The following is a 19,328-nucleotide window of genomic DNA, read 5'->3' on the forward strand; positions in this document are numbered from 1 at the left end:
GAGAGGGGGGGGGGAGATGGAGAGAGAGAAAGAGGTATGGCGAGAGCGAGATATTGAGAGAGGGGGGGGACGGAGAGAGAGAGAGAGAGAGAGGGAGGAGGACGGGGAGAGAGAGAGACAGAGAAGGGGGGACGGAGAGAGAGACGGAGAGAGAAAGAGAGATGGAGAGAGAGAAAGAGGTATGGCGAGAGCGAGAGACTGAGAGAGGGGGGGGACGGAGAGAGAGAGAGGGGGGGGGGGGGGGGGGGAGCAGAGAGAGGGAGAGAGAGGGTGCCAGAGAAAGAGAGGAGGACGGAGGGAGACAGAGAGAGAGGAGGACAGGGAGAGAGAGAGGAGGACAGGGAGAGAGAGAGAGGAGGAGGAGGACGGGGAGAGAGAGAGAGAGGGAGGAGGACGGGGAGAGAGAGAGACAGAGAAGGGGGGACGGAGAGAGAGACAGAGAGAGGCAGAGAGAGAGAGAGAGAGAGGGGACGGAGAGAGAGAGAGAGAGGGGACGGAGAGAGAGAGAGAGGGGACGGAGAGAGAGGGGACGGAGAGAGAGAGAGAGGGGACGGAGAGAGAGAGAGAGGGGACGGAGAGAGAGAGGGGGGGGGGACGGAGAGAGGGGGGGGACGGAGAGAGAGAGGGGACGGAGAGAGAGAGAGAGAGGGGACGGAGAGAGAGAGAGAGAGAGGGGGACAGAGAGAGAGAGAGATTCGGAGAGAGAGAGAGAGGGGATGGAGAGAGAGAGAGTGGGGACGGAGAGAGAGAGAGAGGGGACGGAGAGAGAGAGAGAGGGGACGGAGAGAGAGAGAGAGAGAGGGGACGGAGAGAGAGAGAGAGAGGGACAGAGAGAGAGGGAGAGGGGGCAAGGAGAGAGAGGGAGAGGGGGCAAGGAGAGAGAGGGAGAGGGGGCAAGGAGAGAGAGAGAGGGACAGAGAGAGAGGGAGAGGGGGCAAGGAGAGAGAGTGAGAGGGGGCAAGGAGAGAGAGGGAGAGGGGGCAAGGAGAGAGAGAGGGAGAGAGAGTGAGAGGGGGCAAGGAGAGAGAGGGAGAGAGAGGGACAGAGAGAGGGAGGGAGGGGGAAGGGGCAGGAATAGGGAGAGAGAGATGGAGGGGGTGACAGTGAGAGAAAGGGGGGGAGACGGAGAGAGAGGGAGTGGTGGTTGGAGAAAGAGAGAGGGGGGGGGGGAGAGCAGAGAGAGGGGGCGAGAATGGGGGGATGGAGAGAGAGACAGAGAGAGAGAGAGAGGGGGGGGGAGATGGAGAGAGAGGAAGAGGTATGGCGAGAGCGAGATATTAAGAGAGGGGGGGGACGAGAGAGAGAGAGAGAGAGAGGGAGGAGGACGGGCAGAGAGAGAGACAGAGAAGGGGGGACGGAGAGAGAGACAGAGAGAGACGGAGAGAGAAAGAGAGATGGAGAGAAAGAGGTATGGCGAGAGCGAGAGACTGAGAGAGGGGGGGGACGGAGAGAGAGAGAGAGAGGGGGGGGGGGAGCAGAGAGAGGGAGAGAGAGGGTGCCAGAGAAAGAGAGGAGGACGGAGGGAGACAGAGAGAGAGGAGGACAGGGAGAGAGAGAGGAGGAGGAGGAGGACGGGGAGAGAGAGAGGGAGGAGGACGGACAGAGAGAGGCAGAGAAAGAGAGAGACGGAGAGAGAGAGAGACGGAGAGAGAGAGAGAGAGGGGACGGAGAGAGAGAGAGAGAGAGGGGATGGAGAGAGAGAGAGAGGGGACGGAGAGAGAGAGGGGGGGGACGGAGAGAGAGAGGGGACGGAGAGAGAGAGAGAGGGACGGAGAGAGAGAGAGAGAGAGAGAGGGGACAGAGAGAGAGAGAGAGATTCGGAGAGAGAGAGAGAGAGAGACGGAAAGAGAGAGAGAGAGACGGACAGAGAGAGAGAGAGACGGACAGAGAGAGTCGGAGAGAGAGAGAGAGAGAGAGGGATGGAGAGAGAGAGAGAGGGGACGGAGAGAGAGAGAGAGGGGACGGAGAGAGAGAGAGAGTGGGGACGGAGAGAGAGAGAGAGAGAGTGGGGACGGAGAGAGAGAGAGAGAGTGGGGACGGAGAGAGAGGGGACGGAGAGAGAGAGAGAGGGGACGGAGAAAGAGAGAGGGGACAGAGAGAGAGAGGGGAGAGAGAGAGAGGGGACGGAGAGAGAGGGGACAGAGAGAGAGAGAGAGTCGGAGAGAGAGAGAGAGAGAGAGACGGAGAGAGAGAGTCGGAGAGAGAGAGAGAGGGGATGGAGAGAGAGAGAGAGCGGGGACAGAGAGAGAGGGGGACGGGGAGAGAGAGAGAGAGGGGGGACGGAGAGAGAGAGAGAGGGGACGGAGAGAGAGAGGGGATGGAGAGAGAGAGGGGGGACAGAGAGAGAGAGGGGACGGAGAGAGAGAGAGAGGGGACGGAGAGAGAGAGGGGACGGAGAGAGAGAGAGAGGGGACGGAGAGAGAGAGAGAGGGGACAGAGAGAGAGAGAGAGTCAGAGAGAGAGAGAGAGACAGAGAGAGAGAGAGAGAGACGGAGAGAGAGAGAGAGACGGAGAGAGAGAGTCGGAGAGAGAGAGAGGGGATGGAGAGAGAGAGAGAGGGGACAGAGAGAGAGTGAGGGGGGACAGAGAGAGAGAGAGAGAGAGGGGACGGAGAGAGAGAGAGGGGACGGAGAGAGAGGGGACGGAGAGAGAGAGAGGGGACGGAGAGAAAGAGAGGGGACGGAGAGAGAGAGAGAGGGGACGGAGAGAGAGAGAGAGGGGACGGAGTTAGAGAGAGAGGGGGGACAGAGAGAGAGAGGGGACAGAGAGAGAGAGGGGACAGAGAGAGAGAGAGAGAGAGTCGGAGAGAGAGAGAGAGATGGAGAGAGAGAGAGAGAGAGAGAGAGAGTCGGAGAGAGAGAGAGGGGATGGAGAGAGAGAGGGGGGACGGAGAGAGAGAGAGAGGGGACGGAGAGAGAGAGAGGGGACGGAGAGAGAGAGAGAGGGGATGGAGAGAGAGAGAGAGGGGACGGAGAGAGAGAGAGAGGGGACGGAGAGAGAGAGAGAGGGGACAGAGAGAGAGAGAGAGAGGGGACAGAGAGAGAGAGAGGGGGGACGGAGAGAGAGACAGGGGACGGAGAGAGAGAGAGAGGGGACGGAGAGAGAGAGAGAGGGGACGGAGAGAGAGAGAGAGGGGACGGAGAGAGAGAGAGAGGGGACGGAGAGAGAGAGAGAGGGGACGGAGAGAGAGAGAGGGGACGGAGAGAGAGAGAGGGGACGGAGAGAGAGAGAGGGACGGAGAGAGAGAAGGGGGAAGGAGAGAGAGAGAGGGGACGGAGAGAGGGAGAGGGGACGGAGAGAGAGAGGGAGAGGGGACGGAGAGAGAGAGAGAGAGGGGACGGAGAGAGAGAGGGGACGGAGAGAGAGAGGGGACGGAGAGAGAGAGAGGGGACGGAGAGAGAGAGAGGGGACGGAGAGAGAGGGGTCGGAGAGAGAGAGAGGGGACGGAGCGAGGGAGAGGGGACGGAGAGAGGGAGAGGGGACGGAGAGAGGGAGGGGGGACGGAGAGAGAGAGAGAGGGGACGAAGTGAGAGAGAGAGGGGACGGAGAGAGAGAGAGGGACGGAGAGAGAGAGAGAGGGGACGGAGAGAGAGAGAGGGGACGAAGAGAGAGAGAGGGGACGGAGAGAGAGAGAGAGGGGACGGAGAGAGAGAGAGAGGGGACGGAGAGAGAGAGAGAGGGGACGGAGAGAGAGACGGGAGACGGAGAGAGAGGGGACGGAGAGAGAGAGAGGGACGGAGAGAGAGAGAGGGGACGGAGAGAGAGAGAGGGGACGGAGAGAGAGAGAGGGACGGAGAGAGAGAGAGGGGGGACGGAGAGAGAGAGAGAGGGGGACGGAGAGAGAGAGGGGACGGAGAGAGAGAGAGGGGACAGAGAGAGAGAGAGGGGACAGAGAGAGAGAGGGGGGACGGAGAGAGAGAGAGAGAGGGGACGGAGAGAGAGAGAGAGGGGACGGAGAGAGAGAGAGAGGGGACGGAGAGAGAGAGAGAGGGGACGGAGAGAGAGAGAGAGGGGGACGGAGAGAGAGAGAGAGAGGGACGGAGAGAGAGAGAGAGGGGACGGAGAGAGAGAGAGAGGGGACGGAGAGAGAGAGAGGGGACGGAGAGAGAGAGAGAGGGGACGGAGAGAGAGAGGGGACGGAGAGAGAGAGAGGGGACGGAGAGAGAGAGAGGGGACGGAGAGAGAGAGAGGGGACGGAGAGAGAGAGAGGGGACGGAGAGAGAGAGAGGGGACGGAGAGAGAGAGAGGGGACGGAGAGAGAGAGAGGGGACGGAGAGAGAGAGAGGGGACGGAGAGAGAGAGGGGACGGAGAGAGAGAGAGGGGACGGAGAGAGAGAGAGGGGACGGAGAGAGAGAGAGGGGACGGAGAGAGAGAGAGGGGACGGAGAGAGAGAGAGGGGACGGAGAGAGAGAGAGGGGACGGAGAGAGAGAGGGGACGGAGAGAGAGAGAGGGGACGGAGAGAGAGAGAGGGGACGGAGAGAGAGAGAGGGGACGGAGAGAGAGAGAGGGGACGGAGAGAGAGAGGGGACGGAGAGAGAGAGAGGGGACGGAGAGAGAGAGAGGGGACGGAGAGAGAGAGAGGGGACGGAGAGAGAGAGAGGGGACGGAGAGAGAGAGAGGGGGGACGGAGAGAGAGAGAGACGGGGGACGGAGAGAGAGAGAGACGGGGGACGGAGAGAGAGAGAGACGGGGGACGGAGAGAGAGAGGGACGGGGGACGGAGAGAGAGAGGGGACAGAGAGAGAGAGAGAGAGGGGACAGAGGGAGAGAGAGAGAGAGGGGACGGAGAGAGAGAGAGAAGGGACGGAGAGAGAGAGAGGGGACGGAGAGAGAGAGGGGACGGAGAGGGAGAGGGGACGGAGAGGGAGAGGGGACGGAGAGGGAGAGGGGACGGAGAGGGAGAGGGGACGGAGAGGGAGAGGGGACGGAGAGAGAGAGGGGACGGAGAGAGAGAGGGGACGGAGAGAGGGGACGGAGAGAGAGAGAGGGGACGGAAAGAGAGAGAGGGGACAGAGAGAGAGAGAGGGGACGGAGAGAGAGAGAGGGGACGGAGAGAGAGAGAGAGGGGACGGAGAGAGAGAGAGAGAGGGGATGGAGAGAGAGAGAGAGGGGACGGAGAGAGAGAGAGAGGGGATGGAGAGAGAGAGAGAGGGGACGGAGAGAGAGAGAGAGGGGACGGAGAGAGAGAGGGGACGGAGAGAGAGAGAGAGGGGACGGAGAGAGAGAGAGAGGGGATGGAGAGAGAGAGATCGGGGATGGAGAGAGAGAGATCGAGAGAGAGAGGGGGGGACACAGCAACAATGGGACATTCTTTATTACTGACATACGCCGTGGTCTCAATGAAGTCGATGCAGAGTACGACATCGAACTCCCCGGGACGGAAGGTGAACTCAGGGATGTGTGTGAATGGAGGCTCTGGGCCTTGGGCTCCCGTGTCCGTGTGGGCGCTCTGCAATCCCACCGCTTCCTGACTCCCGGCCAGAGAGGCTGTGCTGCCGGGGACGCCGCTGTTCGGGGCCCGGAACAGTGCCGGCTGGTTACAGAACCTGTCGGAGAAACAGAGAGAGAGAGAGAGAGAGAGTGCTGAAAGCCAACCCAGGCGGCTTCATAGAAACCCGACAGTACAGAAAGAGGCCATTCGGCCCATCGAGTCTGCACCGACCACAATCCCACCCAGGCCCTACCCCCACATCCCTACATATTTTACCCACTAATCCCTCTAACCTACGCATCTCAGGACACTAAGGGCAATTTAAGCATGGCCAATCAACCTAACCCGCACATCTTTGGACTGTGGGAGGAAACCGGAGCACCCGGAGGAAACCCACGCAGACACGAGGAGAATGTGCAAACTCCACACAGACAGCGACCCGAGCCGGGAATCGAACCCAGGTCCCTGGAGCTGTGAAGCAGCAGCGCTAACCCACTGTGCTACCGTGCCGCCCAAGGCTCACAAGGCTTTGCAAGGCTCACATCACACAAGGAGTGTAGGAATGAGATGGAGAATCTGGTGAACTGATGCAGCGACAATAATCTCTCCCTCAATGTCAACAAAACAAAGGAGATTGTCATCGACTTCAGGAAGTGTAGAGGAGAACATGCCCCTGTCTACATCAACGGGGATGAAGTAGAAAGTGTCGAGAGCTTCCAGTTTTTAGGTGTCCAGATCACCAACAACCTGTCCTGGTCCCCCCACGCCGGCACTATGGTTAAGAAAGCCCCACCAACGCCTCTACTTTCTCAGGAGGCTAAGGAAATTCGGCATGTCAGCTACAACTCTCACCAACTTTTACAGATGCACCATAGAAAGCATCCTTTCTGGTTGTATCACAGCTTGGTATGGGGCTCCTGCTCTGCCCAAGACCGCAAGGAACTACAAAGGGTCGTGAATGTAGCCCAGTCCATCACGCAAACCCAGCCTCCCATCCATTGACTCCGTCTACACTTCCCGCTGCCTCGGGGAAAAGCAGCCGGCATAATCAAGGACCCCACGCACCCCAGACATTCTCTCTTCCACCTTCTTCCGTCAGGAAAAAGACACAAAAGTCTGAGGTCACGTACCGACCGACTCAAGAACAGCTTCTTCCCTGCTGCTGTCAGACTTTTGAATGGACCGACCTCGCATTAAGTTGATCTTTCTCTACACCCTAGCTGTGACTGTAACACTACATTCTGCACCCTCTCCTTTCCTTCATAGAAATCACAGAATCCCTGCAGTGCAGAAGGAGGCCATTCAGCCCATCGAGTCTGCACCGACCACAATCCCACCCAGGCCCTATCCCTGTAACCCCACATATTTACCCTGCTAATCCCTTTAAACTACGCATCTCAGAACACTAAGGAGCAATTTAGCATGGCCAATCCACCTAACCTGCACATCTTTGGACACTAAGGGACAATTTAGCATGGCCAATCCACCTAACCTGCACATCTTTGGACACTAAGGGGCAATTGATTATGGCCAATCCACCTAACCAGCACATCTTTGGATACTAAGGGGCAATTTAGCATGGCCAATCCACCTAACTCACACATCTTTGGGCACTAAGGGGCAATTTAGCATGGCCAATCCAACCAACCTGCACATCTTTGGACACTAAGGGGCAATTTAGCACGGCCAATCCACCCAACCTGCATATCTTTGGATACTAAGGGGCAATTTAGCATGGCCAATCCACCCAACCTGCACATCGTTTGGACAGTGGGAGGAAACCGGAGCATCCGGAGGAAACCCACGCAGACACGGGGGAGAACGTGCAAACTCCACACAGAGTGACCCAAGCCAGGGAATCGAACCCGGATCCCTGGCGCAGCAGCAGGGCTAACCCACTGTGCCACCCTTTGGTTTTTCCGGATGTGTTTTGCGAACAAGAGGCGGACTTTGGGGAGTTTGTGATCTTGTCCCGAACCCCACCCCGAGTCCTCCCCCTCCCCCTCTCCCCCGCAGCCTTACCCTGCCGTCGCGCTCGCTGGGAGGGGGTCCTCTTGGTGACTCTCGGCCGGTCCGGGCCCTGCCTCTCCAGCGCTGCCCGGCGACACTCTCTCCATCCGCTCCTCCTCCAAGTGTTCCACGTTCAGCTTCTCCCCCAGCTTCATCCCTTTCTCGGTCAGAGTGAACCTGGAGGTGGCGGGGGTAACACGAGACTCGGTCCAACAACAGCAGTAACCTGCATTCACACAGCGCCTGCTCCCTCGGGGGGGTGGGCTCCACTTTCGCAGGACGTTAAGAAGAGGCGACCGAGAGCTTGGTGGGTTCAGGATTTTCTTCACGGAGGCGGACAGGTTTAGGGAGGGAATTCCAGAGCTTAGGGGCCCCCCCCCAGGCAGCTGAAGGCACGGCCGCCAATGTCGAAGCGATGGGAATCGGGGGATGCTCAAGAGGCCGGAATTGGAGGAGCGCAGAGATCTCGGAGGGTCGTAGGAGATTACAGAGATAGGGAGGGGTGTAGGGGCTGGAGGAGGTTACAGAGATAGGGAGGGGGTGTAGGGGGCTGGAGGGGGTTACAGAGATAGGGAGGGGGTGTAGGGGGCTGGAGGAGGTTACAGAGATAGGGAGGGGGTGTAGGGGGCTGGAGGAGGTTACAGAGATAGGGAGAGGGTGTAGGGGCTGGAGGGGGTTACAGAGATAGGGAGGGGGTGTAGGGGGCTGGAGGAGGTTACAGAGATAGGGAGGGGGAGTGGAGGGGCTGGAGGAGGTTACAGAGATAGGGAGGGGGGGTCACTGTCTGTGTGGAGTCTGCACGTTCTCCCCATGTCTGCGTGGGTTTCCTCCGGGTGCTCCGGTTTCCTCCCACAGTCCAAAGGACGTGCTGGTTAGGGTGCTAAATTCTCCCTCAGTGTAACCCGAACAGGCACCAGAGTGCGGCAACTAGGGGAATTTCACAGTAACTTCATTGCAGTGTTAATGTCAGCCTTACTTGTGACACTAATAAATAAACTTTAAAAAAAGTTAGGGAAGGGGTGTCGGGGCTAGAGGAGATTACAGAGATAGGGAGGGGGTGTAGGGGCTGGAGGAGGTTACAGAGATAGGGAGGGGGTGTAGGGGCTAGAGGAGATTACAGAGATAGGGAGGGGTGTAGGGAGCTAGAGGAGGTTACAGAGATAGGGAGGGGGTGTAGGGGCTAGAGGAGGTTACAGAGATAGGGAGTGGGTGTAGGGGCTGGAGGAGGTTACAGTGATAGGGAGTGGGTGTAGGGGTTGGAGGAGGTTACAGAGATAGAGAGAGGGTGTAGGGGTTGGAGGAGGTTACAGAGATAGGGAGAGTTGTCGGGGCTGGAGGAGGTTACTGAAAAGGCAGGATATGGGGGTGGGGGGAGGGGGGCGCGTGTAGTAATCCCTGGTTAATGATGGACAGACAATGTGGTAATCACTGGTTAATGATGGGGAGACGGTACGGTAATCCCTGGTTAATGATGGACAGACGGTACGGTAATCCCTGGTTAATGATGGACAGACGGTGCGGTAATCCCTGGTTAATGATGGACAGACAATGCGGTAATCCCTGGTTAATGATGGACAGACGGTGCGGTAATCCCTGGTTAATGATGGACAGACGGTGCGGTAATCCCTGGTTAATGATGGACAGACGGTGCGGTAATCCCTCGTTAATGATGGGGAGACGGTGCGGTAATCCCCGGTTAATGATGGGGAGACGGTGCGGTAATCCCTGGTTAATGATGGGGAGACGGTGCGGTAATCCCTGGTTCATGATGGACAGACGGTGCGGTAATCCCTGGTTAATGATGGGGAGCCGGTGCGGTAATCCCTGGTTAATGATGGGGAGACGGTGCGGTAATCTCTGGTTAATGATGGACAGACAGTGCGGTAATCACTGGTTAATGATGGGGAGACAGTGCGGTAATCCCTCGTTAATGATGGGGAGACGGTGCGGTAATCCCCGGTTAATGATGGGGAGACCGTGCGGTAATCCCTGTTTAATGATGGGGAGACGGTGCGGTAATCCCTGGTTAATGATGGGGAGACGGTGCGGTAATCCCTGGTTCATGATGGACAGACGGTGCGGTAATCCCTGGTTAATGATGGGGAGCCGGTGTGGTAATCCCTGGTTAATGATGGGGAGACGGTGCGGTAATCTCTGGTTAATGATGGACAGACGGTGCGGTAATCTCTGGTTAATGATGGACAGACAGTGCGGTAATCCCTGGTTAATGATGGGGAGACGGTGCGGTAATCTCTAGTTAATGATGGACAGACAGTGCGGTAATCACTGGTTAATGATGGGGAGACAGTGCGGTAATCCCTGGTTAATGATGGACAGACGGTACGGTAATCCCTGGTTAATGATGGACAGACAATGTGGTAATCCCTGGTTAATGATGGACAGACGGTGCGGTAATCCCTGGTTAATGATGGACAGACGGTGCGGTAATCCCTGGTTAATGATGGACAGACGGTGCGGTAATCCCTGGTTAATGATGGACAGACGGTACGGTAATCCCTGGTTAATGATGGACAGACAATGTGGTAATCCCTGGTTAATGATGGACAGACGGTGCGGTAATCCCTGGTTAATGATGGACAGACGGTGCGGTAATCCCTGGTTAATGATGGACAGACGGTGCGGTAATCCCTGGTTAATGATGGACAGACGGTGCGGTAATCCCTGGTTAATGATGGGGAGACGGTGCGGTAATCCCTGGTTAATGATGGACAGACGGTGCGGTAATCCCTGGTTCATGATGGACAGACGGTGCGGTAATCTCAGGTTAATGATGGGGAGACGGTGCGGTAATCCCTGGTTAATGATGGACAGACGGTGCGGTAATCCCTGGTTAATGATGGGGAGACGGTGCGGTAATCCCTGGTTAATGATGGACAGACGGTGCGGTAATCCCTGGTTAATGATGGGGAGCCGGTGCGGTAATCCCTGGTTAATGATGGGGAGACGGTGCGGTAATCCCTGGTTAATGATGGACAGACGGTGCGGTAATCCCTGGTTAATGATGGGGAGACGGTGCGGTAATCCCTGGTTAATGATGGACAGACGGTGCGGTAATCCCTGGTTCATGATGGACAGACGGTGCGGTAATCCCTGGTTAATGATGGACAGACGGTGCGGTAATCCCTGGTTAATGATGGACAGACGGTGCGGTAATCCCTGGTTAATGATGGGGAGACGGTGCGGTAATCCCTGGTTAATGATGGACAGACGGTGCGGTAATCCCTGGTTAATGATGGGGAGACGGTGCGGTAATCCCTGGTTAATGATGGACAGACGGTGCGGTAATCCCTGGTTAATGATGGGGAGACGGTGCGGTAATCCCTGGTTAATGATGGGGAGCCGGTGCGGTAATCCCTGGTTAATGATGGGGAAACGGTGCGGTAATCACTGGTTCATGATGGACAGACGGTGCGGTAATCCCTGGTTAATGATGGGGAGACGGTGCGGTAATCCCTGGTTAATGATGGGGAGACGGTGCGGTAATCCCTGGTTCATGATGGACAGACGGTGCGGTAATCCCTGGTTAATGATGGGGAGCCGGTGCGGTAATCCCTGGTTAATGATGGGGAGCCGGTGCGGTAATCCCTGGTTAATGATGGACAGACGGTGCGGTAATCTCTGGTTAATGATGGACAGACAGTGCGGTAATCACTGGTTAATGATGGGGAGACAGTGCGGTAATCCCTGGTTAATGATGGACAGACGGTACGGTAATCCCTGGTTAATGATGGACAGGCGGCACGGTAATCTCTGGTTAATGATTGGGAGACGGTGCAGTAATCCCTGGTTAATGACGGACAGACGGTGCGGTAATCCCTGGTTAATGATGGGGAGACGGTTCGGTAATCCCTGGTTAATGACGGACAGACGGTGCGGTAATCCCTGGTTAATGATGGACAGACGGTGCGGTAATCCCTGGTTAATGACGGACAGACGGTGCGGTAATCCCTGGTTAATGATGGGGAGACGGTGCGGTAATCCCTGGTTAATGATGGACAGACAGTGCGGTAATCCCTGGTTAATGATGGGGAGACGGTGCGGTAATCCCTGGTTAATGATGGACAGACAGTGCGGTAATCCCTGGTTAATTATGGGGAGACGGTGCGGTCATCTCTGGTTAAAGATGGGGAGACGGTGCGGTCATCTCTGGTTAAAGATGGGGAGACGGTGCGGTCATCTCTGGTTAATGATGGACAGACGGTGCGGTAATCACTGGTTAATGATGGGGAGACGGTGCGGTAATCTCTGGTTAATGATGGACAGACAGTGCAGTAATCACTGGTTAATAATGGACAGACGGTGCGGTAATCCCTGGTTAATGATGGACAGACGGTGCGGTAATCCCTTGTTAATGATGGAGAGACGGTGCGGTAATCCCTGGTTAATGATGGGGAGGCAGTGCGGTAATCACTGGTTAATGATGGGGAGACAGTGCGGTAATCCCTGGTTATTGATGGGGAGACGGTGCGGTAATCTCTGGTTAATGATGGGGAGACGGTGCGGTAATCCCTGGTTAATGATGGGGAGGCAGTGCGGTAATCCCTGGTTAATGATGGGGAGGCAGTGCGGTAATCACTGGTTAATGATGGCGAGACAGTGCGGTAATCCCTGGTTATTGATGGGGAGACGGTGCGGTAATCTCTGGTTAATGATGGACAGACGGTGCGGTAATCCCTGGTTAATGATGGGGAGACGGTGCGGTATTCCCTCGTTAATGATGGGGAGACGGTGCGGTATTCCCTGGTTAATGATGGGGAGACGGTGCGGTAATCCCTGGTTAATGATGGGGAGACGGTGCGGTATTCCCTGGTTAATGATGGGGAGGCAGTGCGGTAATCACTGGTTAATGATGGGGAGACAGTGCGGTAATCCCTGGTTAATGATGGGGAGACGGTGCGGTAATCCCTGGTTAATGATGGGGGGGCAATGCGGTAATCCCTGGTTAATGATGGGGAGGCAGTGCGGTAATCACTGCTTAATGATGGACAGACGGTGCGGTAATCCCTGGTTAATGATGGGGAGGCAGTGCGGTAATCCCTGGTTAATGATAGACAGACGGTGCGGTAATCCCTGGTTAATGATGGGGAGACAGTGCGGTAATCCCTGGTTAATGATGGACAGACGGTGCGGTAATCCCTGGTTAATGATGGGGAGACGGTGCGGTAATCACTGGTTAATGATGGGGAGACAGTGCGGTAATCCCTGGTTAATGATGGACAGACGGTGCGGTAATCCCTGGTTAATGATGGGGAGGCAGTGCGGTAATCCCTGGTTAATGATAGACAGACGGTGCGGTAATCCCTGGTTAATGATGGGGAGACAGTGCGGTAATCCCTGGTTAATGATGGACAGACGGTGCGGTAATCCCTGGTTAATGATGGGGAGACGGTGCGGTAATCACTGGTTAATGATGGGGAGACGGTGCGGTAATCCCTGGTTAATGATGGACAGACGGTGCGGTAATCCCTGGTTAATGATGGGGAGACGGTGCGGTAATCCCTGGTTAATGATGGACAGACGGTGCGGTAATCCCTGGTTAATGATGGGGAGACGGTGCGGTAATCCCTGGTTAATGATGGGGAGACGGTGCGGTAATCCCTGGTTAATGATGGACAGACGGTGCGGTAATCCCTGGTTAATGATGGGGAGACGGTGCGGTAATCACTGGTTAATGATGGACAGACGGTGCGGTAATCCCTGGTTAATGATGGGGAGACGGTGCGGTAATCACTGGTTAATGATGGACAGACGGTGCGGTAATCCCTGGTTAATGATGGGGAGACGGTGCGGTAATCACTGGTTAATGATGGGGAGACGGTGCGGTAATCCCTGGTTAATGATGGACAGACAATGCGGTAATCTCACGTTAATGATGGGTAGACGGTGCGGTGATCCCTGGTTAATGATGGACAGACGGTGCGGTAATCCCTGGTTAATGATGGGGAGACGGTGCGGTAATCCCTGGTTAATGAAGGACAGACGGTGCGGTAATCCCTGGTTAATGATGGGGAGACGGTGCGGTAATCCCTGGTTAATGATGGACAGACGGTGCGGTAATCCCTGGTTAATGATGGACAGACGGTGCGGTAATCCCTGGTTAATGATGGACAGACGGTGCGGTAATCCCTGGTTAATGATGGGGAGACGGTGCGGTAATCACTGGTTAATGATGGGGAGACGGTGCGGTAATCCCTGGTTAATGATGGACAGACGGTGCGGTAATCCCTGGTTAATGATGGGGAGACGGTGCGGTAATCCCTGGTTAATGATGGGGAGACGGTGCGGTAATCCCTGGTTAATGATGGGGAGACAGTGCGGTAATCCCTGGTTAATGATGGGGAGACGGTGCGGTAATCACTGGTTAATGATGGGGAGACGGTGCGGTAATCCCTGGTTAATGATGGACAGACGGTGCGGTAATCCCTGGTTAATGATGGGGAGACGGTGCGGTAATCCCTGGTTAATGATGGGGAGACGGTGCGGTAATCCCTGGTTAATGATGGACAGACGGTGCGGTAATCCCTGGTTAATGATGGGGAGACGGTGCGGTAATCACTGGTTAATGATGGACAGACGGTGCGGTAATCCCTGGTTAATGATGGGGAGACGGTGCGGTAATCCCTGGTTAATGATGGGGAGACGGTGCGGTAATCACTGGTTAATGATGGACAGACGGTGCGGTAATCCCTGGTTAATGATGGGGAGACGGTGCGGTAATCACTGGTTAATGATGGACAGACGGTGCGGTAATCCCTGGTTAATGATGGACAGACAATGCGGTAATCTCACGTTAATGATGGGTAGACGGTGCGGTAATCCCTGGTTAATGATGGACAGACGGTGCGGTAATCCCTGGTTAATGATGGGGAGACGGTGCGGTAATCCCTGGTTAATGATGGGGAGACGGTGCGGTAATCCCTGGTTAATGATGGGGAGACGGTGCGGTAATCACTGGTTAATGATGGGGAGACAGTGCGGTAATCCCTGGTTAATGATGGGAAGACGGTGCGGTAATCCCTGGTTAATGATGGGGAGACGGTGCGGTAATCACTGGTTAATGATGGGGAGACGGTGCGGTAATCCCTGGTTAATGATGGACAGACGGTGCGGTAATCCCTGGTTAATGATGGGGAGACGGTGCGGTAATCCCTGGTTAATGATGGGGAGACGGTGCGGTAATCCCTGGTTAATGATGGACAGACGGTGCGGTAATCCCTGGTTAATGATGGGGAGACGGTGCGGTAATCCCTGGTTAATGATGGGGAGACGGTGCGGTAATCCCTGGTTAATGATGGGGAGACGGTGCGGTAATCCCTGGTTAATGATGGACAAACGGTGCGGTAATCCCTGGTTAATGATGGGGAGACGGTGCGGTAATCACTGGTTAATGATGGACAGACGGTGCGGTAATCCCTGGTTAATGATGGGGAGACGGTGCGGTAATCCCTGGTTAATGATGGGGAGACGGTGCGGTAATCACTGGTTAATGATGGACAGACGGTGCGGTAATCCCTGGTTAATGATGGGGAGACGGTGCGGTAATCACTGGTTAATGATGGACAGACGGCGCGGTAATCCCTGGTTAATGATGGACAGACAATGCGGTAATCTCACGTTAATGATGGGTAGACGGTGCGGTAATCCCTGGTTAATGATGGACAGACGGTGCGGTAATCCCTGGTTAATGATGGGGAGACGGTGCGGTAATCCCTGGTTAATGATGGGGAGACGGTGCGGTAATCCCTGGTTAATGATGGGGAGACGGTGCGGTAATCCCTGGTTAATGATGGGGAGACGGTGCGGTAATCACTGGTTAATGATGGGGAGACAGTGCGGTAATCCCTGGTTAATGATGGACAGACGGTGCGGTAATCCCTGGTTAATGATGGAGAGACGGTGCGGTAATCCCTGGTTAATGATGGGGAGACGGTGCGGTAATCCCTGGTTAATGATGGGGAGACGGTGCGGTAATCACTGGTTAATGATGGGGAGACAGTGCGGTAATCCCTGGTTAATGATGGGAAGACGGTGCGGTAATCCCTGGTTAATGATGGGGAGACGGTGCGGTAATCCCTGGTTAATGATGGGGAGACGGTGCGGTAATCCCTGGTTAATGATGGGGAGACGGTGCGGTAATCCCTGGTTAATGATGGGGAGACGGTGCGGTAATCACTGGTTAATGATGGGGAGACGTTGCGGTAATCCCTGGTTAATGATGGGGAGACAGTGCGGTAATCCCTGGTTAATGATGGGGAGACGGTGCGGTAATCCCTGGTTAATGATGGACAGACGGTGCGGTAATCCCTGGTTAATGATGGACAGACGGTGCGGTAATCCCTGGTTAATGATGGGGAGGCAGTGCGGTAATCACTGGTTAATGATGGGGAGGCAGTGCGGTAATCCCTGGTTAATGATGGGGAGACGGTGCGGTAATCCCTGGTTAATGATGGGGAGACGGTGCGGTAATCCCTGGTTAATGATGGGGAGACGGTGCGGTAATCCCTGGTTAATGATGGGGAGACGGTGCGGTAATCACTGGTTAATGATGGGGAGACGGTGCGGTAATCCCTGGTTAATGATGGACAGACGGTGCGGTAATCCCTGGTTAATGATGGGGAGACGGTGCGGTAATCACTGGTTAATGATGGGGAGACAGTGCGGTAATCCCTGGTTAATGATGGGAAGACGGTGCGGTAATCACTGGTTAATGATGGGGAGACGGTGCGGTAATCCCTGGTTAATGATGGACAGACGGTGCGGTAATCCCTGGTTAATGATGGGGAGACGGTGCGGTAATCCCTGGTTAATGATGGGGAGACGGTGCGGTAATCCCTGGTTAATGATGGGGAGACGGTGCGGTAATCCCTGGTTAATGATGGGGAGACAGTGCGGTAATCCCTGGTTAATGATGGGGAGACGGTGCGGTAATCACTGGTTAATGATGGGGAGACGGTGCGGTAATCACTGGTTAATGATGGGGAGACGGTGCGGTAATCACTGGTTAATGATGGGGAGACGGTGCGGTAATCCCTGGTTAATGATGGACAGACGGTGCGGTAATCCCTGGTTAATGATGGGGAGACGGTGCGGTAATCCCCGGTTAATGATGGACAGACGGTGCGGTAATCCCTGGTTAATGATGGGGAGACGGTGCGGTAATCACTGGTTAATGATGGGGAGACGGTGCGGTAATCCCTGGTTAATGATGGACAGACGGTGCGGTAATCCCTGGTTAATGATGGGGAGACGGTGCGGTAATCCCTGGTTAATGATGGGGAGACGGTGCGGTAATCCCTGGTTAATGATGGGGAGACAGTGCGGTAATCCCTGGTTAATGATGGGGAGACGGTGCGGTAATCACTGGTTAATGATGGGGAGACGGTGCGGTAATCCCTGGTTAATGATGGACAGACGGTGCGGTAATCCCTGGTTAATGATGGGGAGACGGTGCGATAATCCCTGGTTAATGATGGGGAGACGGTGCGGTAATCCCTGGTTAATGATGGACAAACGGTGCGGTAATCCCTGGTTAATGATGGGGAGACGGTGCGGTAATCACTGGTTAATGATGGACAGACGGTGCGGTAATCCCTGGTTAATGATGGGTAGACGGTGCGGTAATCCCTGGTTAATGATGGGGAGACGGTGCGGTAATCACTGGTTAATGATGGACAGACGGTGCGGTAATCCCTGGTTAATGATGGGGAGACGGTGCGGTAATCACTGGTTAATGATGGACAGACGGCGCGGTAATCCCTGGTTAATGATGGACAGACAATGCGGTAATCTCACGTTAATGATGGGTAGACGGTGCGGTAATCCCTGGTTAATGATGGACAGACGGTGCGGTAATCCCTGGTTAATGATGGGGAGACGGTGCGGTAATCCCTGGTTAATGATGGGGAGACGGTGCGGTAATCCCTGGTTAATGATGGGGAGACGGTGCGGTAATCACTGGTTAATGATGGGGAGACAGTGCGGTAATCCCTGGTTAATGATGGGAAGACGGTGCGGTAATCCCTGGTTAATGATGGGGAGACGGTGCGGTAATCCCTGGTTAATGATGGGGAGACGGTGCGGTAATCCCTGGTTAATGATGGGGAGACGGTGCGGTAATCCCTGGTTAATGATGGGGAGACGGTGCGGTAATCACTGGTTAATGATGGGGAGACGTTGCGGTAATCCCTGGTTAATGATGGGGAGACAGTGCGGTAATCCCTGGTTAATGATGGGGAGACGGTGCGGTAATCCCTGGTTAATGATGGACAGACGGTGCGGTAATCCCTGGTTAATGATGGACAGACGGTGCGGTAATCCCTGGTTAATGATGGGGAGGCAGTGCGGTAATCACTGGTTAATGATGGGGAGGCAGTGCGGTAATCCCTGGTTAATGATGGGGAGACAGTGCGGTAATCCCTGGTTAATGATGGGGAGACGGTGCGGTAATCCCTGGTTAATGATGGACAGACGGTGCGGTAATCACTGGTTAATGATGGGGAGACGGTGCGGTAATCCCTGGTTAATGATGGACAGACGGTGCGGTAATCCCTGGTTAATGATGGGGAGGCAGTGCGGTAATCACTGGTTAATGATGGGGAGACAGTGCGGTAATCCCTGGTTAATGATGGGGAGACAGTGCTGTAATCCCTGGTTAATGATGGACAGACGGTGCGGTAATCCCTGGTTAATGATGGGTAGACGGTGCGGTAATCCCTGGTTAATGATGGACAGACGGTGCGGTAATCCCTGGTTAATGATGGGGAGACGGTGCGGTAATCCCTGGTTAATGATGGGGAGACGGTGCGGTAATCCCTGGTTAATGATGGGGAGACGGTGCGGTAATCCCTGGTTAATGATGGGGAGACAGTGCGGTAATCCCTGGTTCATGATGGGTAGACGGTGCGGTAATCCCTGGTTAATGATGGGGAGACGGTGCGGTAATCCCTGGTTAATGATGGGGAGACGGTGCGGTAATCCCTGGTTAATGATGGACAGACGGTGCGGTAATCCCTGGTTAATGATGGGGAGACGGTGCGGTAATCACTGGTTAATGATGGGGAGACGTTGCGGTAATCCCTGGTTAATGACGGGGAGACAGTGCGGTAATCCCTGGTTAATGATGGGGAGACGGTGCGGTAATCCCTGGTTAATGATGGACAGACGGTGCGGTAATCCCTGGTTAATGATGGACAGACGGTGCGGTAATCCCTGGTTAATGATGGGGAGGCAGTGCGGTAATCACTGGTTAATGATGGGGAGGCAGTGCGGTAATCCCTGGTTAATGATGGACAGACGGTGCGGTAATCCTTGGTTAATGATGGGGAGGCAGTGCGGTAATCACTGGTTAATGATGGGGAGACAGTGCGGTAATCCCTGGTTAATGATGGGGAGACAGTGCGGTAATCCCTGGTTAATGATGGGGAGACGGTGCGGTAATCCCTGGTTAATGATGGACAGACGGTGCGGTAATCCCTGGTTAATGATGGGGAGACGGTGCGGTAATCCCTGGTTAATGATGGGGAGACGGTGCGGTAATCCCTGGTTAATGATGGGGAGACGGTGCGGTAATCCCTGGTTAATGATGGGGAGACGGTGCGGTAATCCCTGGTTAATGATGGGGAGACGGTGCGGTAATCCCTGGTTAATGATGGGGAGACGGTGCGGTAATCCCTGGTTAATGATGGGGAGACGGTGCGGTAATCACTGGTTAATGATGGGGAGACAGTGCGGTAATCCCTGGTTCATGATGGGTAGACGGTGCGGTAATCCCTGGTTAATGATGGACAGACGGTGCGGTAATCCCTGGTTAATGATGGGGAGACGGTGCGGTAATCCCTGGTTAATGATGGGGAGACGGTGCGGTAA

The 19,328-nt window shown here is 55.3% G+C and overlaps 1 protein-coding gene across 1 annotated transcript in view; it reads right to left on the reverse strand.

Annotated features, from left to right (window-relative positions):
- Positions 1-5,294: 5,294 nt before the first annotated feature.
- Positions 5,295-19,328, reverse strand: part of LOC144490912 (structure-specific endonuclease subunit MUS81-like) — a gene marked incomplete at both ends in the record, with an annotated part of 17,688 nt that continues 3,654 nt past the window's right edge. The window contains 2 exons of the mRNA XM_078208595.1: positions 5,295-5,547; positions 7,455-7,619. Of these exons, the coding sequence (XP_078064721.1) occupies positions 5,295-5,547; positions 7,455-7,619 (418 nt within the window). The remainder of the gene's footprint in view (positions 5,548-7,454; positions 7,620-19,328) is intronic.

Source organism: Mustelus asterias, unplaced genomic scaffold (assembly GCF_964213995.1).
Source record: "Mustelus asterias unplaced genomic scaffold, sMusAst1.hap1.1 HAP1_SCAFFOLD_4020, whole genome shotgun sequence".
Classification (NCBI taxonomy): domain Eukaryota; kingdom Metazoa; phylum Chordata; class Chondrichthyes; order Carcharhiniformes; family Triakidae; genus Mustelus; species Mustelus asterias.